The sequence below is a fragment of the Aotus nancymaae genome, unplaced genomic scaffold, assembly GCF_030222135.1.
Source record: "Aotus nancymaae isolate 86718 unplaced genomic scaffold, 86718_ANA_hifiasm-v0.15.2.pri h1tg000040l, whole genome shotgun sequence".
NCBI classification, from domain to species: domain Eukaryota; kingdom Metazoa; phylum Chordata; class Mammalia; order Primates; family Aotidae; genus Aotus; species Aotus nancymaae.
The window spans coordinates 114,594,461-114,620,066 of NW_026988454.1; the positions used below are offsets into that span (position 1 = coordinate 114,594,461).

The window sequence follows — 25,606 nt, forward strand, 5'->3', positions numbered from 1 at the left end:
TGGATTCACATATTAACTTTCACTGTTATTATATTGTCATATTCCTATCACATCATAAGCCATCCCAATACACTCATGACATTAATCAAGAACTGGAGGGAGGGAGAGGCAGAAGCATTTATGTCAGAATCCAGGGGTTGTGAGAAGTTTAAAAAAAAAATGTGACTAATCATATGCCCAATCCTTAACACATGTAAACTATTTGAGGCACCAAAACTTTTATTTATCCTAAATCCCCAAGCACTTAACATGACACTAATCACATTCCTCACATTAAGGAAAATACTTCTTGATTAATCTCTCATCAGCAGCTTCTTTGCTTAATGATGTGACCTCGTTACGGGCCCTTTTCTTAATATTGGTGTTAACTGTAACTATCACCACACTTAAAAGTGCAGTTACGCATCACTTAACAACGGGAATGCATACTGGGAAATGTGTCATTAGGCAATTTGGTCCATGTGTGAACATCAGAGTGTACTTAAACCTAGATGGTACAGCCCACTACACATCTAAGCTATAGGGTATAGCCTATTGCTCCTAGGCTACAAACCTGTACTGCATGCTATTGTACTCAGTACTGTAGGCAACTGTAACACAATGGTCAGTATCTGTATATTTCAACTAAAAAAGGTAAATACAGTATAAGTAATAAAAATGGTACACCCACACAGGGCGTACCCACCATGAATAGAGATTACAGGACTGGAAGTGGCACTGGGTGAGTCACTGAGTGGTGAGGAAATGTGAAGGCCTAGGACATTACTACACACTGCTACAGATTTTATAAACACTGTACACTGAAGCTACATTTTTTTATTTCTTTTTAATTTTCTTTTGAAATTAAACTTAGCTTACTGTAACTTTATTTTATAAACTTTTTAACTTTTTTACTTTTTTGTAATAACATTTAGTTTACAACACCGACACACTGTATAATTGTACAAAAATATTTTATTTCTTTATATCCATTTCTATAAACTGTTTGCCATTTTAAAATCTTTCCTTTTAAATCCTTTTTGTTATAAGACATAAACACACACATTAGCCTACAACCAAAAGGCCTGCAAAGATCAGGATCATCAAAAGTCTTCACCTCCATATTTCATCCCAGTGGTAAAAATGTGCATAGGGCTGTCATCTCCTATGATAACAATGCCTTTTTCTGGAATACCTCCTGAAGGACCTGCCTGAGGATGTTTTACAGTTAACTTCTTTTAATAAGTAGAAGATGTACACTCTAAAATAACAATTAAAAAACACACTAAACACATAAGCCAGTAACAGCCATTTATTATCAATACATGTACTATATATAAACGTATGTATGTGCTATACTTTTATACAAGTGGTAGTGCATGTTTGTTGACACCAGCATCACCACAAACACAGTAAATAATGCATTGCGCTACTATAGTGGGATGGCTACAACTCACTATGGAAGAGGAATTTTCCAGCTTCATTATAATCTTAGGGGACCACTGCCATATATGTGGCATATTATTGACCAAAACATTCCTAAGGGGCTCATGACTGTATTCTGCTAGAAACTCCTAGTGATTAGATGCTACACAGCCACTCCCTTGGAATTATCTGGAGGCTGAATCATCAAAAAGAACCTACGCTAAGTGGCACTAATAAAGTACTAAAACAGATCCTGGAATTCAGGCTCCCATGCTAGTCATCTTTGTTTTGCAAATGAGTTGAGAAACTGAACAAGATCATGATGAGAAGTTTAACATGCTACATAATATCTGAGAGATTATAAAATACAAGTCTACTGGAGGTACTGGAAAAGATGGGTTCTAGGAAAGAAAAAATCCATAACAATACCTGACACTGGAACAACATCTCAAGCCAGTATCATTTTAGAATAGTGAATTTTTTTAAAAGCAGTGTTTCGTCTAGAGTAAAAGCACCCTTAGGTGCAAACTAGTAAATATGCTTTCAGTAAATCAAACAGGGTTCAATGAAAATGGTCAGGTAGAGTAGAATGTCTAGGAACTTGAGACCTTCAGAAATAAAAACCAAAGCATAACCAAAAAAAAAAAAAAAGAAGAAGAAGAAGAAGTAATATCAAATTTAGTCCAAAAAAGAAAACAGGAGCCCAGAAGGAAAACGCCTACTTCACTTGTGGTTAAAACCAAGGTTATGATTCAAAAATGAGTATATATAGCATGGTCTCAGGTTACTGAAGTCCTAGAAGGATTAATTTTATCTGCTTAAGAGACGTAATAAAAGTCTCTACTGTGAGCTACTGTCTAAATATCTACCTAATGTAAGCCAAAAAGAAAGCTGGGGGGAGTGTGAGGGAGGACTGCCAAAGACAGGTAACATATTATCAAAAAAAAAAAGTAACAACAACAAAAAAGCTCTATTAACAACCACCACTTCAGTGAAACCAAGAGACTGACAATTACTAGTACTTTCAAGTTTCTTGTGCCTTAGTTGGCCATTTATTATTATATTGGCAGTTATAACTGCTTAACACCCTGAAGGATTGTATACTTGTTTCTGAAACAGAAGGATATGCTGAAGTTTTGTAATCTCCTTCGCATTGGGTATGACGGAAAAAGAAACCTAGGTGAAAAAGAGACAGAAGCAAATAAAAAGCAGGCACATCAAATCCCTGGGACCAAATAAACAGAGGGAGTAGCTAACTATAACCGGGGAATATCCTCTAGCGTTTAGATAGAGGATCCCATTTACCCAGTTATTCTGGACCACTTGTACCACACTTAAAGATTCAGCTACTAATGTAGACTACTAATGTAGTCCCAGGACAGAAAATATATAAGCTTAGGGGCTTAGTATCTTATATTACTTCTTGGCTCATCCTAAATAATTCCAACAACTAAGCTCACTTTTGTTCCTGCAAATACCCACCTTGTATCTTTCCAAACAGAAATCTGGACGCTGTCTGGTTTTGTTTCCCTGTGGCTAGGTTTTCTAAGCCTACTGCCAGAACCTGTTTCCTCCTTTCCCCCAGGATGCCAGTCTGAATCTCTACCTACTGCCTGCTACCAGCCACCATACCACTCCCAAAGTCCTGCTCCACATACATGTACACACTGCACTTTGCCAGACATATCCCTGATGCTGACAAGCTGACTGTAGGCACACACGGACCTCCATCCAGATTTTCCAAACTAGTGTTCTGTCCCCTCCCCCATCTAGAAAGACTTACTGCCTGACTGCTTAATTTGGTCCCTAAATCCTGCTTGTGTTATATTTGAATAGTAGTCAGATATCAAATCCTACAACTAAGCAGTAACAGCTCCATCATAATGATTACCCAATTTACCTAAATTTCAATCACATCTTATTAGTTTTTATTTGCTCTTTCTTTTCTGAATGTAAAATCTGAAAACGTTCAGATCTTTCACAACTTGATCAGTTTACCTAAGCAACAAGTCTGTGGCTCCACCCAATTCTCACTCAAATAAATAATCATTATACTTCTTTCTCTATCTAGCTGCGAGCCCTTGACACAATAACAATTTTTATATACATTAAAGCATTTTTATCATTTGAAATATATTTCATAACAAGGGAAGATATTCTCAAAGAGGATGATTCTCTGACAGATCTGGATTATGAGCACATAAAAATTTAGCACTTTGGGTTTTACAACACTTATTTTTAAAGTCTTAAAAATTAGATTTTAGTTAATATGACGTCATTTTACTATGCAAACCCCTCAATTAGAAAGGTACAGGCAGGGCATGGTGGTTCATGTCTGTAATCCCAGCACTTTGAGAGGCCAAGGCGAGAAGATCACGAGGTCAAGAAATCAAGATCATCCTGGCTAACATGGTGAAACCCTGACTCTATTAAAAATACAAAAAATTAGCTGGGCATGATGGCATGCGCCTACAGTTCCAGCTACTCAGGAGGGTAAGGCAAGAGAATCGCTTGAACCCGGGAGGCAGAGGTTGCAGTGAGCCAAGACTGCACTACTGCATTCCAGCCTGGGCGACAGAGTAAGATTCCTTCTCAAAAAAAAAAAAAAAAGAAAAGAAAAGAAAAAGAAAGGTACAAAGCAAAACTTCTGGCTCATTTCTACAGGAAAATAAAATATTATAAATGTGAATTTTCATCCTTAATGTGATTTTATAAAATTTAAACTATTCAAATTTTGAAACCTCAAAAAAAATCTGATCATAAGTACTTAATAAATAAGGAAAAGAATTACATTTGCCAGTGATTCAACTTTGAAACAAAAATTTCGTAATATTCTCTAGAGTAGTTTAATTGAAGTAAATCCTTATACAGATAGGTGAACCAGTAGCATGCAGTTTCCATTTGCAACTACTTATCTGTATGAATCAAGATTTTATCCAGACCAGGTACAGTGGCGTGGCTATAATCCTAGCACTTTGGGAGGCCAAAGCAGGTGAACTGCTTGAGGCCAAGAGTTTGAGACTAGCCTGGGCAACATAGAGAGAGCCTGTATCTACAAAAAAAATTTAAAACTAGGCCAGAGGCAGTGATGTGCACCTGTAGCCCTGGCTACTTGGGAAGCAAAGGCTGCAGTGAGCTATCATGCTACTGAACTCCAGCCTGGGTAACAGAGCAAGACCCTGTCTCTAAAAATAAATAAATAAATAACATATCAATAAAAAATTTAGAAATATTTTCTCCAAACAGTACAACAAAGTAACATAAAAAAACACTCTATTATAGAGGTGCATATATCATCTAAAGCAACTGCAAATTTGTCTATTAAAACCACCACGAGGCCGAGTGAAGTGTAATGCCAGCACTTCAGGAGGCTGAGGTGGGCAGATGACCTGAGGTCAAGAGTTTGAGACTAGCCTGACCAACATGGTGAAACCCTGTCTCTACTAAAAATGCAAAAATTAGCTGGGTGTGGTGGCACAAGCCTGTAATCCCAGCTACTCCGGAGGCTGAGGCAGGAGAATCGCTGGAACCCAGGAGGCAGAGGTTGCGATGAGCCGAGAACGTATCACTGCACTCCAGCCTGGGCAACAGAGTAAGACTCCATCTCAGACCAAAAAAAAAAAAAAAAAAAAAGTTATGTTTTATATACATGAACTTATAAATAAAAAGTTCGCCGCCTTATATAAAATTATTAAGAGAATTTCAGCCCTTAGTAATCTGCTTACTCTTTCAAAAATAAAAATTCACAATATTTCTTTTGTGTGCTCTAGAAACAGTCTGACACTTTGTGCCATTTGTTTTTTGCCTAATTCTGCTCCAAAATGCCAATCTGTATTTTTGGAATAAGAAAAATAATCATTGTCTATCTGTCTCCCTAGAACTCTTCCCAAATTCTTTCACATAGAATGCCTCAAATTTCTCAATAGGCATTTTACCACATTTAACAAATGTAGACACTAAAAACACTACTTTAACATAAAATTCAAGTAACTCTACTAGTATTCATCCCACTTAAGGGTTTTTCCTAAGCAACTAAGTGCTTACCAATAATGGACTTTCACACGGTACATCCAATATTGAAAAAAGTATCTACATGATTTCTGTAAGGTTACACTACATAAAATTTAACTTCTGCATTAGTACAAAATCATCTCATCTCAGTGGTCCTTTTTGTAAAGAAAATATCCAACTTCTAACAAAGGTCAAAAATTGAGAATTTTTTTTTCCCAAGTTGGTACAAGAATTAGGGAAATCAGGCCAGGCATGGTGGCTCACACCTGTATTCCCAGCACTTAGGGAGGCCGAGGCGAGCGGATCACAAGGTCAAGAAATAGAGACCATGCTGCCCAACATGACGAAACCCTGTCTCTGCTAAAAATGCAAAAGTTAGCCGGGCGTGGTGGCACGGGCCTGTAGTCCCAGCTACATGTGAGGCCGAGGGAAGAGAATTGCTTGAACCTGGTAGGTGGAGGTTGCAGTGAGCTGAGATTGTGCCACTGCACTCCAGTTTGGCGACAGAGCAAGAATCCAACTCAAAAAAAAATAAAATAAGAATTAGGGAAACCATCTGAAAATGAAAATAACAACCACCAGCAATGGCAATGTTCTAAGCACTTTACAAGTAATAACTCATTCAATCCTTGTAACAACCTATGAGGTTGATATTTTATTCCATTCATAGATTAAGAAACTGAAGCACAGAGAAGTAATGTGCTCAGTCACATAGCGAGTAGGTAGAAGAAAAAGAATTTGACCTCAAGTAGTCTCCCTCCAGAGCCCATGCTTTTAACTCTCTAACTGTACCACCTAAGCATAGGGTGGATCACGAGGTCAGGAGATCGAGACCATCCTGGCTAACACGGTGAAACCCCATCTCTGCTATAAATACAAAAAATTAGTCGGGCGTGGTGGCACACACCTGTAATCCCAGTTACTCGGGAGGCTGAGGCAGGAGAATCAGTTGGACTCAACAGGTGGAGTTTGCAGTGAGCCGAGATCACACCACTGCACTCCAGCCTGGGCAACAGAGTGAGACTCCGACAAAAAAAAAAAAGAACCACCACTTAATAGGCATCCAAGTTTTCTTAAACCAAAAAAAAATAAGATTTTTTTCATTTTGTGACAGATTAGATAAAATGTCATGTAAATATTTTAGGCTGCATCTAAAATCATAAGAAAAAAGGATGGCTGATAAAACCAAATAAATGAGATTTATATTAAAAAGCAAACTCCCTTTAATTGAACTTGAGAATTTTATTATTATTACACGACCAAAGAACTTAAGAATACACTGATATGGCAATGTTTCCACAAATACTTTACAAAACTTACCACAAATGCCCCCAGTAATACACCCTCAAAACACATTCTAAGTAGTCGAGAGTATACTAACATTGATATCCAAGTCTATATGAAAACTCATCTAAACAGAACACAACAAATAAATCACGAAGAAAAAGCCTCTGGGCAATCAAAATAGGTATTCCAGTATCCAAGTATTGGTATACACTTACATATTTTCTCAAGAGACGACCTCACACACTAAGTAAGGGCATATTGATTTTTCCCCTGTGCAGGATCACAAACCTGAATATGATTTCCACACTTCTAAAAAAATTAGAAAAAGGAAGATGATGGGGGACACTAATCAGTTACAAGCACATCCAACAGCAAAGCAAAAAAAAAAGTACTTACTTTAAATAATTTCAAAATGCAAACGATTATTATTTAGAATTTAGCTCAACAGCCCTAGATGCAATCCAAGATTGCATCCTTAGGTCATCCAAAGAAGTTTAATTATATTCTGCATCCCGTTTAAGACAGAAAAGAACTGTATATTTAACTTTATTATCTTAATCTAAAGCAGTTAAAGTGATTTTATAATTTGATGCTTAAAGAATAAGCCCACAATTACCCTGCAAGCTCAACTAATCAATTATAAAATAAATCATTTGAAAATTCCAAATAGCAAACGTCTTATTTCACTGTTTTTGAGCTCAAGAGTACTTGGAGTATAAAAGTTACCTGAAAGCAGGAGGGAAGTGGAGGAGGGAACATAAAATTAGAAGAGTCTAAGAAAACAGAGGCTAGGCCAGTGTCTATAAACAATATGCTCAAAACATCCCCCACAAAGCAAACTGTGGACAGAGGGTGCCACATCAGCAGCAGTCTGTATTTGTCCTGCTTCTAAATCATTTGTTAGTTACATGAATTATTCATTTCGGTGATGGTTTGTGATATGAAGCAGTACCAACTCTCAACTGCAAAAAGTGATAGAGTCCTCCTGATTTGCTCTACAAAATCAAACTTCGGTTTACACTTATAGAACACGCTCTGCCTTACAGAGGCAGAGAGTGTTCTGATTTTTTTTTTAAGCTATTCTTTTTTAAGTTGCTTTTAATTTTTAAAGGATTGAGGGAGTTAATGCCTAGCCCACACCGAACTTTGTTATCAAAAGAATTGTTACACCACTTAACAAAACTTCTTTTTAATCCAGACTGCCACACATTCTGCCTTCTCTAACTTCAAACAAAACTTTAAAGCACATAGTAAATAACATATAAGGCCTTGTGTTTTTCTCTCCACCCTCAAGGAAGTCTAACTCCAAACAGGAAACTGCTCCTCAAAGGATCCAACAGTGAAGTCCCAACCCAGTCCTCTGGAGCAGACTGAATGCTTAAGTGCCAACACACTTGCCTAGGTACAACCGAAGTAAAACAAATACTCAAGCTTTTCCGTCCTTGAGGCATCCCTTGCGAGTTATAGAAGGGGGAAAAAAAATACTTTTTTTGAACAAATTTATCTCTCTCCTTAAGCGTATACAAAGCCTCGAAGAAAATAAAGAAGTTGAAAGTGCTACTTTGTCAAATTTTTCGATCGCCCTCCCACATCCCACGAAGAGGGGGAGGGAAGGAAGGGGTGAGGAAGGAAAGGAAGATCAGGTCCGATTTTAGCTCGGCCAGGGGTTCGGAGAGGTGGCCAGGAGCCCCCGCCCCCCATCCCGCACCTTTCTGGTGAACAGGAAAAGAGGCGGAGAAGGGAGCGCGAGGGAAAGCACCCGAGAGCTCTTCCACCAGTTTCTCCGCGAGGAGAGCAAGGTGGAAGGCACGGCAAGAAGGCAAGAAGGGACAGTGGGAAGAGTGGAGAAGGTAGGGTGCTGCCGCTCACAGGCTGACCCCAGTCGCCTCCCCATAAGGCCGAGAAGGTGCACCGCCTCCCCGGGTCTAGAAGGTCCGGACCGGCGGCGGGAAGCGCCCGAGTCTCTTACCCATGCTGGGGGCTCCCGCGGGGAGAAGCCGAGGTCCGCTCCTCCTCCTCTGGTGGCTCGCGAGGGCGCTCCCGCGGCTGGAGGCGGACCCCGCGCTCCGCGCTAGCCCCTCCTGACCTTAGGCGGGGCGAAGAGTCGCCTCCATCCGCCTGCGGCGCTCTCCGGCCAGTCCTTTCAGTGCGGCCCGCGAGGCAGACGCAGAGGCAGCCGCAGCTCCTCACGCCTGGCCTCCGCCGAAGCCACGGCGGCGGGAGGGCCCTACCCTGCCCGCCCAGACCGCGGCTTTCCCACCCTTGCCGCTCGCGCAGGGGGACGGACCGGCCGATTCGCCCTGGCCCTCGGCTCCAACCCGGAGCGCCCGCCCAGCCTTGGAGCCCGCCCCTCGCCTCTCTCTTAGCACCAGCAGTTAGAGATGGCCACCCCTAAGCCTACGGTGGAGACCCACACAGAGGCCGGGAAGGTGCAGGCAGCTAGGTCCGGGAGGAGGCAAATCTCGCGAGAACACCCTCGTTCTCCCCGCCCCACCGCGCCCCGTCGCGTTCCGGTTCTCTCCCCGACCCCCCGGCTGGTGCCAGGTGCGGTGACGTCACTGGCAGGGGTCGCGCGACGCCAGCGTCCAGGTGCGGCAAGCGAATGAGGAAGCGATGCAGAGAAGTTTGGGCTCGCTGTCTCCCGGGAGGCTCAGAACAGCTTGAGCGGGCGTTTGGTCTGGTTTGTCGCCTCAGATGGTTACAAAAGGTTTCTGCTGATAGGCAAAGTTGCCCCACTTTCCGCGGCGGCGACGCAGTGTTACTTTCCGCAGCGAAGCAGCCTCTGGAGGACCTTAAGGGGGAAAGGCGGCAAGAGGAGGGCGAGCGCGCTTGATTTCGACGTTTAAGGGAAGCCTAGATGCTGCCAAGACCCTCAGTTTACCTTGTAAAGTTCCTTATGGATCAGAAGTATTTGGTCTTCGTCGGGTGGGGGAGAAACCTAGGCATCAAATAAATTCAGTTTGACAGAAGTAAATTACTGGATTCCTTTAGTGTCTTGTCAGCTGAAGGCAACTTTCTAAATTTCTTTTTTTCTTTTTAAAGTATAAGTTTAGTTGTTATTTCATCGAGAGGAAAGTAGGCATCATGATTTGAAATACTGCCAGGCATTTTTTCTAGCAATGTGAAGGAGGGCATCGGATTATTGTAGTTAGTCAAACATGAGCCTGGGAGTTACAAAGAAGTGTAATTATTTCAGCAAGCTTTTTTTCCCCTCCTAAGTAGACCCAATTCCAGGGCAGATGTGTGTGTGAGCGTTTGTTGAACGCCAACTGTTGTGCCTAGTGCTTTTTCAAGAAATTATGTAATTCTCAGTCATCCAGCACTGAAACTGACTTGCCCTTTGGAACCAGGCAGACGTGGGTTTCTGAAACTCAGCACAGTCATTTTCTTTTTGTGAGACCTTGGATAAATTAACCTGGCTGAACTTCAATTTCTTGAGTCTGTTGAAACAAATCTTGCAATGCAGAGCAGAGTGGCCCGTAGTAATAAGTAACCTTGTACATATGCATTACCACTATTTCCTATAGGCCTGCTTTTGCCATCTTTTAATTCTTCTACTACTTCTCAAAAGGTTGCATGTGGTAATTTTATAACAAAAATGATCAAACTCACAAACAGCAGCCAAAAGGAGAAAAGAAAAAGATAAATACACTCACCTAAACAAGATTACATTGAAATACACTCACCTAAACAAGATTACATTGACATTATGGAACATGTACCTTTTTTAGGTAGCAAATATGTGTTGAGCATTATGTTCATTGTCCCCTACCAAGCAAAAAAAAAAAAACTAAAGTACACCACTTATCCTCAGGGACTTTGCATTCTACAGGGGATGAGATATAAATACAAAGTTAATTAACAGTATGAGGTAGGGAGGATCAAATGCTTTAGAATTTAAAGGAAAATAAATTACTGTGGGCAAGGCAAGCTATAAAGAGAAGGTATGAGTTGAACGAAAGCTTGAGGAAAGGCAATAATTGAATTGGGAAGAATCCTACAACTGAGGAGTGTAGGTGGATATGCAAACAGAATATTTCTGAGCCTTAAAGAAATGTGTGTGGCTCAAGCAGCCCATAAGGAAGGCCATTTAAGATTTGGAAGAATGAGACTGGTGATAGGCTAAGAAGGATTCAAGAAAGGAGACAAAAATATAAGCTATTGGAAGCACATAGGTAGTAAATTCAAATCCCAGAGATCTTAAGGTTCTAGAGACTTTAAATTTCTAGGTCTCTAGAATCCTCAATACTTAAAGAAGAAAAGCCAATGAATAGAATGGAAAGAGGTTAAGTAAAACAGAAGAGGAAAAAAAGACTATCAGATTTGATAATAAGAGTACCTTTGAAAATATAATTTCAGAATATATATAACATATATATCACATATAACTACATATTCAGAATACGTATATAATAGAAAATTCAGATTAAAGGTTTTATCAGTTGAATGACAAGGAAATGGAGGCCACAGGTAGATAAGGTAAATACTTTCTCAGAAATCAGGGTAGATAAGGTAAATACTTTCTCAGAAATCAGGTCACATGATCTGACAACGTGATAAAACCTTTACAATCATTTCTGTCCTAGGAATTCCAGGACCTTCACACTTGTAATCCCAGCAATTTGGGAGGCCAGGAGAAGAGGATCACTTGAGCCCAGGAGTTGGAGACCAGCCTGGGCAACATAGCAAGATTCCACCACTACAAAAAAAGTACAAAAATTACCCCAGGTATGGTGGCACAGGCCTGTGGTTCCAAATACTTCTTGAGAGGCTGAAGTGAGAGGTTCACCTGAGTCCAGGGAAGTTGAGGCTGGAGTGAACTGTGATCCTGCCACTACACTCCATCCAGCCTAGGTGACAGTGAGACCCTGTCAAAAAAAAAAAAATTCTAGGATCTGTTTTTATCTCCATAATAAACTCATTTTACAGGTTTAAAAATTAAATTCGCTTTGCAAATTCAGAGGCATTATCCATTGAAGTAATGATAAGATGTTGGATCATAGAAATTGGAAGAATCAGGGAATAGAACCCTTAAGAATGGTTGAGAAAACTGAAGTAAAGCTAAGAAATACTCACAATCCCAAATTTAATGCTGTTTTCCAAAGCCAAAGGAAATTCTAACAGAAGAATGAAATCTAGAAATTTACTTTTTTTTTTTTTTAAAGACGGGGTTTCACCTTGTTGGCCAGGCTGGTCTTGAACTCCTGCCCTCAGGTGATCCGCCTGCCTCGGCCTCCCAAAGTGATGAGATTTCAGGCATGAGCCACTGTGCCCGGCTGAAATTTACTTTTAAACATATAAAATGGTATGTAAAAATACCTTCTAAACTTGTGACTGCTATGCAAATATTAGTTATTAATTATTCTGTTGAGCTCTTTTCATCTTTTAAATCTTACCTTCTCAGCTGTAAGAAGCCTTCAAGGTACAGCAGTATGTTTTATATGTTTTTATATGGCTAGCACTGTCTGCAGCTCAAAACATTGCATTCCCTGGCAATAATTATTAGTTGAATGAGAGAAAATATGGCAAGAAGATAATTTCTACTTACCACACATATTAAATTTCAACTCCCTTAGTCTAAAAACAAATTATCTTTTCCTTTTCCTTTTATCGTTACCTTTATACTGGATTAGGTTTGTTTCTGTCCATCTGTCTTTACCCTTCTTTGTATTCGAGTACAAATGGACTAACACCACTCTAATCATTCACTTTTTTTTCTGCCAAGTACTGAACATGTTGATCTGACATCAAGGAGAACATTACAGTTTCTGTGTGAATGACATAATTTCAGATCATCATAGTTCATGCTAAACTGCCATGACTTGTTCCTAAAGTTTTCTTAGGAATTTATCAGAAGATACCTATATTTTTAAAAATCATCTGCTTTTTTTCTGGTAAAAACTGTTATAACCAAGATTATGCTAAAGAAAAATAAATATTAACTAAATTGTGTTATTTTTAAAGCACTCATTTAGTTAAAATCTTGCAACTAATTCTTTTTTATTTTCATTCAAAAGTACTAGGTTTCCTGGAAAGTTTTCTTATTGTTACTTTGTTTTGGCCTGGCTAATGTACTGCAAACTTAAGCCCAAATTACATCAATGTGTAACCTGAATTTTAAAAGTCATTCTTTAGAAAACAATTGCAGGAAATAATAATCTCAATCACAATGCCTATACTGTGAGATCACTGAAGCTGAAAAATCCCCCTGCTCAAACCGGTGGCCCTCTCGGCTTGCAACAAAATCCTGTTACTCTAATAGCAACTTGAGGAATGTGCTCAGGTCTATGACCACTCTAAGCATTATTCTTTACTGCATACTAAGAAAGAGTTTAATTAAAAACATGATGACCCATCTAAATGAATCACCAGTTTTTAATGGCGTTATTTGCACTTTATTCAGATGCTGGTGTCATAGAGCTGGCATTTGATAAGCAAGTGATAGGAGCCTCATAGGCCTTTAAAGGGAATCTCTTTCAAGAAGGATTACTCCCCCAAATATTAAAGCTAGTCCCTTTTGAAGGGTCACATATTTTAAGTAATCTCAAATAACAAATACTTTTGCATTTTCAAATATCAGGCAGTTAAATTATACACATGGTATTATGTAAAGAATTTCCAGTCATGAGTACACATTTATTCAACTCAACAGATGTTTTCTGATCACCCATTATAAATGAGCAGCTTCTGGATCATAAATATAGAGATAGAAAATACAGTTCTTGCCCTTAAAGAGAAAGGATTGGGGAACCTGTCAGAGGTACATTGGAATTGCCCAGTAAGGACGAGGAAGGGTAGTCAGGCAGCCAGGACAATAGAGAGGTGTACAGTCAAAAGCCCAGGCTCCAGAGACCACAGTTAAATATGGAGGGCTCTGTGCCAGGGAAGTAATTTGAGGTCTTGTCCTAGAAGTTAGAGGCAATTAATGAAGTATTTTAAGTAGGCAACTGATTTGCTTTTCCAACTACATCCATGGTCATAGAAAAAAAATGCACACAAGTCCCAAAAAATTAGGTACAAAAAAATTCGGTTAAATAAGCATTGATTAAGCAGCCACTGCCCTCAAATAATTAGTAAATATGTTTTTTTTTTTTTACTAATGCAGTAAATTTTTAAACTAATGTAATATACAAGGGACTTTACACGCTGGACACTGTGAGAGATTCATTGCGGCAAATACAAATTCTGCCTTCAAGGAATATGATTTCCAGCTAAAGAAGGCCAAGATATACTTAACTATTTTAACTTGCACTTATTTAAATAAAATGTACCTTATTGAGGAGAACCTGCATTTAGAATCAACATGGCACAGACCAGTAAACTGGGCAGATTTTCAATTTAGTAATTAATTTGCAGTATTCTTTTTTTTTTTTTTTTTTTTTTTAATAGACAGAGTCTTGCTGCATCGCCAGGCGCCAGGCTGGAGTGCAGTGGCACGATCTCGGCTCACTGTAACCTCCACCTCGCAGGTTCAAGCAATTCTTCTGCCTCAGACTCCCAAGTAGCTGGGACTACAGGCCCGCGCCACCATGCCCAGCTAATTTTTGTATTTTTAGTAGAGACAGGGTTTCACCGTGTTGGCCAGGATGGTCTCCATCTCTTGACCTCGTGATCTGCCCGCCTTGGCCTCCCGAAGTGCTGGGATTACAGGCATGAGCCACCGTGCCTGGCCAATTTGCAGTATTCTTATTTGAATCTCTGGGAATTTTTTTATGTTATAGAATTTTTTTAATTTTTAATTTTTGTGGGTACATACTAGGCATATAGATTTATGAGGTACATGAGATATTTTTATACAGCCATACAATGCATAATAATCACATCAGGGTAAATGGGATATCCATCACCTCAAGCATTTATCCATTCTTTGTGTTGCAAACAATCCAATTATATTATTTTAGCTATCTTAAGATGTATAATAAATTATTGTTAACTGTGCTCTCCCTGTTATTCTATCAAATACTTAATCATATTTATTCTATCTAACTATATTTTTGTACCCATTAACCATTCCCACTTTCCCCACCCCTGCTCAGCCTCTTATAACCATCATTCTACACTCTATGAGTTCAATTGTTTTAAATTTTTTAGCTCCCATAAATAAGTGAGAACATGCAAAGCTTGTCTTTCTGTGCCTGGCTTATTTCACTTAACATGATGACTTCCAGTTCTATTCATGTTTTTGTAGATGACAGGATTCCATTCTTTTTTGTGACCGAATAGTACTCCATTGTGTCTATGTAGCACATTTTCTTTATCCATTCATCTGTCGATGGACACTTAGGTTGATTCCAAATCTTGGCTATTATGAATAGTGCTGTAATAAACATGGAAGGGCAGATATCTCTTTGATTTTTTCTTTTGGGTATATGCTTAGCAGTAGAATTGCTCGATTATGGTAGTTCTATTTTTCATTTTATGAGAAATGTCTAAAACTGTTCTCCATAGTGGCTGTACTAATTTGCATTCCCACCAACAGTGTACGGGGTTCACTTTTCTCCACATTCTCACCAGCATTTGTTATTACCTGTCTTTTAGATAAAAGCCATTTTAACTGGGGTGAGATGATATCTCATTGTAGCTTCATTTGCATTTCTCTGATGATCAATGATGTTGAACACATTTTCATATACCCGTTTGCCATTTTTATGTCTTCTTTTGAGAACTGTCTTTTCAGATATTTTGCCCATTTTTAATCAAAGTATTAGACTTTCCTGTAGAGTTATTTAAGCTCTTTATATACTATAGTTATTTATTGCTTGTCAGGCAGATAGTTTACAAATCTTTTCTCCCATTCTGTTGGTTGACTCTTCACTCTGTTGATTGTTTCCGTTGCTGTACAGACATTCTTTAACGTGCTGTAATCCCATGTGTCCACTTTTGCTTTTGTTGCCTGTTCTCGTAAGGGTATTGATCAAGAAATCTTTGCCCAGTCCAAGGTCCTAAAGAGTTTCCCCCAGTGTTTTCTTTTAGTAGGTTCATAGGTTCAGGTCTTAGAGATTTAAGTGTTTAATTCGTTTTGATTTGATTTTTGTGTATGGCAACAAATGGGGTCTAGTTTCATTCTACTACATGTGAGTATCCAGTTTTCCTAGCACCATTTATTGAAGAAAGAATTATTTCCCCAAAGTATGTTCTTGACACCTTTGTTGAAAATGAGTTCACTGTAGATGTATGGATTAATTTCTGTGTTCTCTATTCTGTTCCATTGGTTTATATGTCTGTTTTTATGCTAGTACCAAGCTATTTTGGTTACACAGCTCTTTAGTATAATTTGAAGTCACATAATGTGATGCCTCCAGTTTCATTCCTTTTTGCTCAAGATAGCTTTCCATATTCTGGGTCTTTTGTGGTTCCGTATTAATTTTATGATTGTTTTCTCCATTTCTGTGAAGAATGTCATTGGTGTTTTGATAGGAATTGCATTGCATCTGTACATTACTTTGGGTGGTATGGACATTTTAGCAATTTTGATTCTTCCAGTCCATGAACTTGGATTGGATTCCATGGATTCCTCCAATCCATGGAATATCCTTCTATTTGTGTGTGTGTGTGTGTGTGTGTGTGTTCTTCAATTTCTTTCATCGGTGTTTTATAGTTTTCATTGTAGAGAACTTCCACTTCTTTGGTTAATTCACAAATATATTTTTATATGTAGTTATTATAAATGGGATTACTTTCTTGATTTCTTTTTTAGATTGTTTGCTGTTGACATATAGAAACGCTACTGATTTTTGTATGTTGATTTTGTATCCTGCAAGTTTTATTGAATTTGATTATCAGTTCTAATAGTTTTTTGGTGGAATCTTTAGGTTTTTCCAAATATAAGATTATATCATCTGCAAGCAAGGATAATTTGACTTCTTTCTTTTCAATTTGGATGCCCTTTATTTCTTTCTCTTGTCTGATTCCTCTAGATAGAACTTCCAGCACCATGTTGAATAACAGTTGTGAATGTGGACATCTTTTTCTTGTTCCAGATATTAGAGGAAAGGCTATCAGTTTTTCCTCATTCAGTATGATACTAGCTGAGTCTGTTATACATGGTTTTTACGGTGTTGATTTATGTTCCTTCTACACCGTTTTTTCCGGGGGGTGGGGTATCATGATGTTGAAATTTATCAAATGCCTTTTATGCATCAGTTAAAATTATCGTATGGTTTTTGTCCTTCATTCTGCTGATATGATGAATCACATTGCTTTGTTTACTTATGTTGAACCATCTTTGCATACATGGGATAAATATCACATGATCATGATGAATGCTCTTTTTAATGTGTTATTGAATTCTGTTTGCTAGTATTCTTTTGAGGATTTTCACACGAATGCTCATCAGAGATACTGACTTGTAGTTTTCTTTTCTTGGTGTTTTGCCTGGTTTTGGTATCAGGGTAGTATTGGCTTCATAGAATGAGTTTGGAAGTATTCCCTCCTCTATTTTTTGGAATAGTTTGACAAGCATTGTTATTAGTTCTTCTTTAAATGTTTGGTGAAATTTACCAGTGAGGACATTGGATCTTGGGCTTTTCTTGACTGGGAGACTCTTTATTATGGCTTCAATCTTGTTACTTGTTATTGCTGTGTTCAGGTTTTGAATTTCATCAGGTTCAATCTTAGTATGTTGTACATGTCTAGAAATTTGTCCATTTCTTCTTGGTTTTCCAATTTATTAGCATATGGTTGCCCATGGTAGCCCCTAATGATCCTTTGAATTTCTGCATTATCAGTTTATAATGTCCCTTTTTCATCTCTGAATTTATTTATTTGGGTCTTCTCTCTTTTTTCCTAGTCTGGTGGAAGGTCTCTCAATTTAATTTATCATTTTTAAAAAAACATTTTTCATTGATTTTTAAATTTTAATTTCATTTATTTCTGCTCTGATCTTTATTGTTTCTTTTCTTCACTAATTTTGGGTTTGGTTTGCTCTTGCTTTTCTACTTTATAAAGATGCATTGTTAGATTATTTGATGTTTTTCTACTTTTTTGAGGTAGGAGCTTATTGGCATAAATGTTCCTTTTAGTACTGCTTTTGCTGTATCTCATAGGTTTTGGTATGTGTTGTTTCCATTTTCATTTGTTTCAAGACATTTTTTAATTTCCTTCTTAAAGTGCCAATTGACCCACTGGTTATTTAGAAGCATATTGTTTAATTTCAATGTGTTTGTTTAGTTTCTAAAGTTCCTTTTGTTATTGATTTCTAGTTTTACTCCAGTGTAATCAAAAAAGATTCTTGATATGACTTCAATTTTTCCAATTTTTTAAGACGTATTTTGTGGCTTAACATATGGTCTTTTCTTGAGAATATGCCACGTGCTCAGGAGAATAATGTGTATTCTTCAACTGTTGGATAAAATATTCTGTAACTATCTATTAGGTTCATTTGGTTTATAGTCCAGATTAAGTTCAATGTTTCTTTGTTGATTTTCTGTCTGGATGATCTCTCCCGTGCTGAAAGTTGGGTGTTGAAGTCTCCAGCTATTATTATATTGGGGTCTATCTCTCTTTAGCTCTAATATTATTTGCTTTACATATCTGCATGCTCCAGTGTTGAATGCATGTATATTTACAATTGTTATGTCCTCTTGCTGAATTCACCTTTTTATCATTACATCATGACCATCTTTTTTCTCTTTTTGTGGCTTTTGTCTTGAAATCTATTTTGTCTGGTATAAGTATAGCTACTGCTCTTTTTTTGCTCTCTTTGGCATGGAATATCTTTTTCCACCCCTTTATTTTTAGGTCTATGTGTGTCTTTATAGGTGAAGTATGTTTCTTGTAGGCAATAGTTCATTGGGTCTTGTTTTGTATCCATTTAGCCACTATCTATGTCATTTGATTAGAAAGTTTAGTCCATTTACATTCAATATTATTATTGGTAAATAAGGACTTATTCCTGTCCCTAGCCACACATTATTTCCAAAATAATAAGTGGAAATTTTATTTCAGATCCTGGTCTAACTTCCTTAACTGCACAGATACACTAAGGGCAATATCCCATCTGATACTATAGCTTTTAAGCCACCTGTTCTGACATTATCTTGGTGCCCAAAATTAAATGCCTGTCAAAGCAAAAGTCTCATAAACCAAGAAATTTCTCTCTGCTTATTCCTGATAATTCACACTTTGTTCTTTAGGTTTCCAGGCCAGGTCTCACCACTCTCACAATTACATCACATTATATATGTGGCTCATAAAAAAATCTAAACCTCCTTCCCCCCTCCACATACCCTCCCAGCCATCATCTGCCTTGTCTCACATTTACTTAAATATCAAGTAAATTAGAGTGCATTTCAACCTCCTGACCCCTGAGGTCTATACCAATACTTCCACTTCATAACCAGGGAAACTATGGCATTCTAAATGGTCCCCTTTACACTCTGCCTACCTTCTTCTGTACAGAATTGCTTCTTTGAAATGGCCTATGCCCTCTTTTTCTTCCTCAATAGTTATATCTCTAATTTAGACTTATAATGTTATATGTGGGCTACATTTTTCCCTTTTCATTTCCTAGGCTATAATCTTCATCCTTTTTTCACTTCTTCCTTTCTTACCCTTTTTCTCTATCTTACACCATATCTTTCCTAACTCTTGAACACCATCCTTAGATTGTCAATCCAGTTTAACTGGTTTTGTAAACACCACAAAGGTAACCTCTTTGATCTCCTAATCTTCCCTCCTTGTCAAATATATCTTCATAGAATAATCTTGGGCCTTACTGAGACCACTGTAAGGTGACAAAGCTTTCTTACAGTACACAATCTCAATGTACTCCTTAAGATATATTAGTGAAGGAGGTAATACTATTTCTAATTTCACAATATTAGCAATGATGACAACATTAATAACAGCTAACACCATCTGACCATTTTAAGTCTCAGGCATGAACCTAAACACTTCATACACTTCATCTGATATGACCTTAGTATTATCACCCTATTTAAATAGCAGGAAGCTGAGTCTGGTTAATTAACTTTCCTAAAGTCACATAACCATTAAGAGACAGAGCCTGTGAGAATTCAGGGCTAATTTCATAGCTGATGCTCCAGCCTATCTTAGGTCAATTCACTCCTTGAGCTGTGATTTCTTCCTTTGTTTGAAAGGAAGGAGGAGGAGGAGGAGAGAGAGAAAGGGGTCAGTGGAGGAACTGAAGGAATCCTTTAGTGGTTTTTATATGGATCAACCAGGAAAGGGCCTGACACAGATTAGACACTTGATGCTAATTTATTTTCCCTCCTTCATTCATTGATGATCACATTCATTGTGCCAGGTACTGTGCCAGGCACTTGTGTAGAGGGCTGAAGAGAGGTGATAAAGGAGACATAATTCCTATGCTTGTGGAGCTTATGGTCTAAGAGAGAAAGCCAAATTTCATGAGAACATGTCTGTGTTACTTCTCACATACTCCGTCCTACATGACTGCTCTCACATACCCCCTCCTACATGACTACTTTCTTGAATGTGTCCTCCCCTCCCTCTTAAAACCCATTCTTATACCCTTCCTAGTATATTTGGTGTATTTTCTTTTATAATATAGCTATTTTCATACAGCTTTCATTTCCTGTTATATGGGTGATGTCCTTAAACACTGGGTGCTATAATTTGGATGCCTGTCCCCCAAAGCTCATGTTGAAATTTGATTCTAATTCAAATTTCCTAATGGCCTAATGGGAAGTGTTTGGGTCATGGGGGCAAAGATGGCTTGGTGCCATCTTTGAGATAATGAGTGAACTGGTAGTTTAAAAGAGCATCCCCTGTCCTTTCTTCCTCTCCCATCAAGTGATCTCTGCACATGCTTGCTCCCCTACACCTTCCACCATGAATGGAAACAGCCTGAAGCCCTCACTGGAAGCAGATGCTGGCACGATGCTTCTTATACCACCTGCAGAACTGTCAGCCAAATAAACCTCTTTTCATTATAAATTACCCAGCCTCAGGTATTTTTTTTTAGCAACTGTAGAACTAAGACACTGGGACTCTGTCCTACTTATCTTTACATTTGTGCTAGCTATTAGCATATAAGAGGATCTCAATAATTATATGCTACACTCAACAGCAGAAAAAAGCAAAATTACTTCCCTGTGTCCTCAAGATTTCAAGTCAAGGAATTATTACTATGGTAATTAGATGATTAAAATTTTCTTCTGCCTTAACAAATAAATGATACTCCACTCTGTGACAAACTTTTGTTGAAGATAACTGGCCAAGATGGGGTTACAATGGATGCTTAACTTGGTGTCCCATTATCATTTTTAGTGAAGACAGCCCTTGTTAAACAACTAAGTAATAAGCTTGACAATTTTTATGTATCTGACTATGCTTAGAAATATCATCTCAAAAAAAGTTGAGGAAGTATATTCAGCATAGATATATTCTATCTATTACAAGTTCACCATTTTTTTCTAAGAATTATTGAGTGGGATGGAGTAGTGAAATAAATGCCAATAGTGTGAAGGAAATGCTGGAACAGTCTTATCTATTCAATAGTCTACATCTAAGCAGTCATTTCTGACAAGTGAAATCTGGGCTTCATCAGCCTGGCCTCTCTGCACATAGACACATATATTTCTATACTCCTATGCATGTTCTCTTTTCACTATGAAATCATCACCTTACTCTTACCTCTCACCCCTAAAAAAGTATATAAAGAGTGAAGAAAGCCAGGCTGTTAGCAATGCTACAATGTATTGCTCAAAACATATTAAAGTGTCATCACTGGCTGGTCATAAAACTAATCATTGTGTGTCTTAAATCAGATAAGAAACAACCCAGGATTCATAGGTACACTGAATGTTTCAGAACCTGAATAAACAATTAAATAGAACATTTAGGCTGGTGTGGTGGATCACGCCTGTAATTCCAACACTTTGGGAGGCTGAGGCAGGAGGACTGCTTGAGTCCATGTGTTCGAGACCAGCCTGAGCAACATAGTAAGATCCTGTCTCTACAAAAAAAAAAAAAAAAAAAATTAGACAAGTGTGGTGGTGCTTATCTGTAGTCTCAGCTACTCAGGAAGCTAAGGTGGAAGGATCACTTGATCCTGAGAGGCTGAAGCTGCAGTGAACTATGATTGTGCTACTGTGCTCCAGCCTGGGAGAAAAAGCAAGACTCTGTCTTAAAAAAACAAAAACGAAAACAAAACAAAATAACAAAAAAAGTTTTACAGAATATAAAGATATTGTGGTCACTATACATTGGAGTGGTGTTAAAAGACTGGAAGTTTTCCAAGGCTCAGGGAAAGGATATTATCCAAGAGAAACAGCCTTAGAGGCATTTCTATATCTAATATAAGTTCATTTTACATAACAATCTCTTCCCCAAATGAAAGTCTTAGTTAATGGATCTATTTGGATATTATGTAAACCAAAATGAAAGGGAAAGGAACTTCAGGACAGACACTTAGTAGAGACAGGAATTGAAAGTACAAGGGGACAAAGTTGCATTTTTGGCAAAGAACCCTGAGAAAGAGGAACTCTCTAAACACATTTAGTAAAAGAGAGAAATTCATCAGTCAACAAGAGGACTGAGAGAAAATCTCTCTTATTTACTAATTCATTTATTTGTTCATTCATCTTGAGGGGGAGAATGTTTTACCCGTGACTCAAAGTGAATTTTTTTAAATGTAGAGATAAATTTAAACCAAATTTACCCAGTACGAATAAAAGCTTGACTAATTCTTAAACAAATATGTGAATCACAGTCCACAATTTTATATTCTTCTTCTGATATAAAATTGTATGTAAAAAATTGCTTGTTGTGCAAAATTCAAACAATACAAAAATATGTAAAATAAAAAGGCAAAGTCCCAAGAATCCCACATCTCAGAATGACCATTTTCACGCTAAAACCCGTCACTCTGCAATGGGGATGGCAGAGTGACAGGGCCAAAGAGGTTGGAGAGGCCGAAGAGGTTGAAGAGATCCAGATCTAGTAAATGAGACATGGGGTCTTGTTGGGGGCTTAAATACAGAGGATAGAGTCCAGTGGTAGCAGACTGGGCAGGAGAACCACCTTACCTACAGTCCAGTGGCAGTGGGCTGGGCAGGAAAACTGCAATTGCTTGCAAAATGTATGCAGTTTATGTAGCCTTGCTACTTAGTACCTTCCCCCAACAACCTCCACCTGGGAATCTTCATTCAACCCAAACTCAGAGCCTTGATCCCCTGTACGGCCTGTGTTCTATGGGATGGTCTGGGGGTTCAGATGTTCCTTATACACAGGGAATGGATCACTTGGCCCCTCCTGGATTCCCTAGCTCAGAACATACATTCAGGTGTGTCTGCCATACAGGATCATTCTAAGGATATGCTTAAGTTATTGCTATCATGTGTGTTTACCATTCAACCATTACTAACAGGTTGATTTATATTCATCAGAACTTTGATTCATGTTCTAACATGTAAATGGTTTATAATTATACTATACATTCTGCCTTGCAACTTATTTTTTCTTTCTTTTTTTTGAGACGGAGTCTGATTTTGTCGCCCAGGCTGGAGTGCAGTGGCGCGATCTTGGCTCACCGCAACCGAATTAATAAGCTCCAAAAATAAACTGGTTTAAATGTTTACAATTAGAAAAGGGCCTTACCCATGCAAGAAAGAGTGAGTCAATATCAAAAACAAGCTCTAGGCCAGGTAATGGAGTTAATAAACTCCCAGATTCAAGTGATTTTTTTACCTCAGCCTCCCAAATAGCTGGGACTAAGGGGTGTGCCACCACACCTGGTTAATTTATGTGTGGTGTGTGTGTGTCTGTGTGTGTACATATATATGTATATATATTTTAGCAGAGATGGGGTTTCACCATATTGGCCAGGCTGGTCTTGAACTCCTGACCTCAGATGATCCACCCGCTTCAGCCTCCCAAAGTGCTGGGATTACAGGCGTGAGTCACCGCACCTGGCTGCAACTTATTTTTTCTACCTAACAATAGACATATTTCCATGCAGTGCATTCTATTTCCATATCAGGTTATTCCTTTAAAAGGTGCATTTTATTGTTTCACTGAACCATAACCAATCCTGTATTAATGGACATGTGAATTACATGCATATTGTTTTATTTTTTATTATCATAAACACTGTCTTAATGAACATCTTTATATAAACTTTTTCTCACTTGTGGGTGTGAGTTTTTTTCATAAAAGTGGAATTTCTAAGTCCAGCCAGAATCTGTGGCCTATGCTTGTAATTCTACCTGCTTGGGAGGCTAAAGTGGGAAGATTGTTTGAGCCCAGGAGTTCAAAGTTGCAATGAACTAGGATAGTGCCACAGCCCTTCAGCCTGAGTGACAGAGCCTTGCCAGCCTGCCAGCCCATATCCTTGGCTCATTTGTCTTTTTTGTTATAATTTTCTCATTGATTTCTAAGAACTCTTTATTCTAGGGATTTTAGTTATTTTCCCAGGTACATATTTGCTCTTAGATCCACTCCTGTCTTTCTCCTGGGTTTGTGTGGGTTGGGGTTTGGGGTGTGGAGCACTGGCCCTTGCAGACTGCTTTCCCAGTCAGTTGGCTTCCAGTTGAATTTGGACAATGAGAGGCACTGGTGAGAGATTGGAGGGTGTGTACAAAAGGCACAAGAACAGCTCCCTCAAAGATGCCTACTTCCCAATCCCCGAAACCTGTGAACACATCATACTACATGGCAAAAGAGAATTGAGTTACAGATGGAATTATGTTTGCAATCAGCTGACCTTAAAATGAGATTACCCTAGGTTTTCCAGGTAGTATCAATGTAAATCACAATTAAAAGGTGGTAGCATGAGAAGGACGGGACTGGCCTTTGCTGCCTTTGAAGACAGAGAAAAGAGGAGCTTTAAAAGGTAGTCTCAAGAAGCTAAAGCCAAGGAAAACAGATTCTTCCCTAGAGCTTTGGAAAGAAATGCAGTTCTGACATCTTGTTTTTAGCCCACTGAGAGCCTTTTCAGATTTCTGATTTCTAGAACTGTAGAATAATAAATGTGTGTTGTTCCAAGTCAGCTAATATGTAGTAATTTGTTATAGCAGCAATTAGGAAAGTAACACAGAGGTCAAGAGGGAGGGAGAAGCCAGGACATTTGCACTCCACTCCATCCTCTACTTTAAGCAGCATCCCTAGCATCCACTGCATATCCTCTATGGCTTCTGCTCCCATCAGAGAGACCTGTGTGGTTTTGGCTCCAGCAGGGCCTTGTGCACTAGGAACACTGCCTCCTCCTTTCTTCCTTCCAGTTTAGGGGCAAAGAGGCTACCTGCTATTGATAACTTCTAAAGTGCCCACCAACCTGTTTTTTGCTTCTTTTCTTTCCTATCACCTCTGAAAACACTTCTTTTATTAGATTATCTTTGTTTCAGGTGTTCAGAGTGATTTCTTGTTTCCTGGTTGGCCCTGCCTGATATAGTCTGTCAAAAGTATTGCTAGTATGTTTTCCTAATTTGATGTTTGTTTTTGTACATTTTATTGTGTTTTTATGTCATTCAGAAAGTTTAAACTTGCAGGTAGTTTAAACTTACCAATCTTTCTGTAGGTTTTTTTTTTTTTTTTTTTTTTAGTTTTCCTTACAGTTGAAAGGCCTTTTCCAAAATTAAAAAATAACCTATCATTTTATCAAAATTAAAATTTTTTTACTGATAAATAATGTATAATCACATAAGTATACGTCATAAATGTACAGCTTGCCGAATTTTTACAAACTATGAAACTTCTAGTCGTATTATAATACATTTAAAGTTGTAACATATATGGATTTTATTTGAGCATGCATGGAGTAAGACTGGAATTCAGGTTTGTTTTCCCTTTGATGACTAGCTATTCATAATGTTTGAGAATAGTAATCCATATTTCTCCTATGGATTTGAAATTCTGCCTTTATCATACACTTAATTCATATAATTGATCAGTTTCTGGATTCTGATCTATTTCTATGTTT

The 25,606-nt window shown here is 38.3% G+C and overlaps 1 protein-coding gene and 1 long non-coding RNA gene across 2 annotated transcripts in view; one reads left to right on the forward strand and one right to left on the reverse strand.

The window, feature by feature from the left end:
* CD2AP (CD2 associated protein) overlaps positions 1-8,754 on the reverse strand; it is a 156,245-nt gene extending 147,491 nt beyond the window's left edge. The window contains exon 1 of the mRNA XM_064360990.1: positions 8,672-8,754. Within this exon, the coding sequence (XP_064217060.1) occupies positions 8,672-8,675 (4 nt within the window). The 5' untranslated portion in view covers positions 8,676-8,754. The remainder of the gene's footprint in view (positions 1-8,671) is intronic.
* Positions 8,755-8,838: 84 nt separating this feature from the next.
* LOC135268369 (uncharacterized) lies at positions 8,839-20,617 on the forward strand. The gene is made up of 3 exons (XR_010336721.1): positions 8,839-11,181; positions 11,215-11,430; positions 20,480-20,617. It is a non-coding gene; the product is annotated as an uncharacterized LOC135268369 (long non-coding RNA).
* Positions 20,618-25,606: the final 4,989 nt, after the last annotated feature.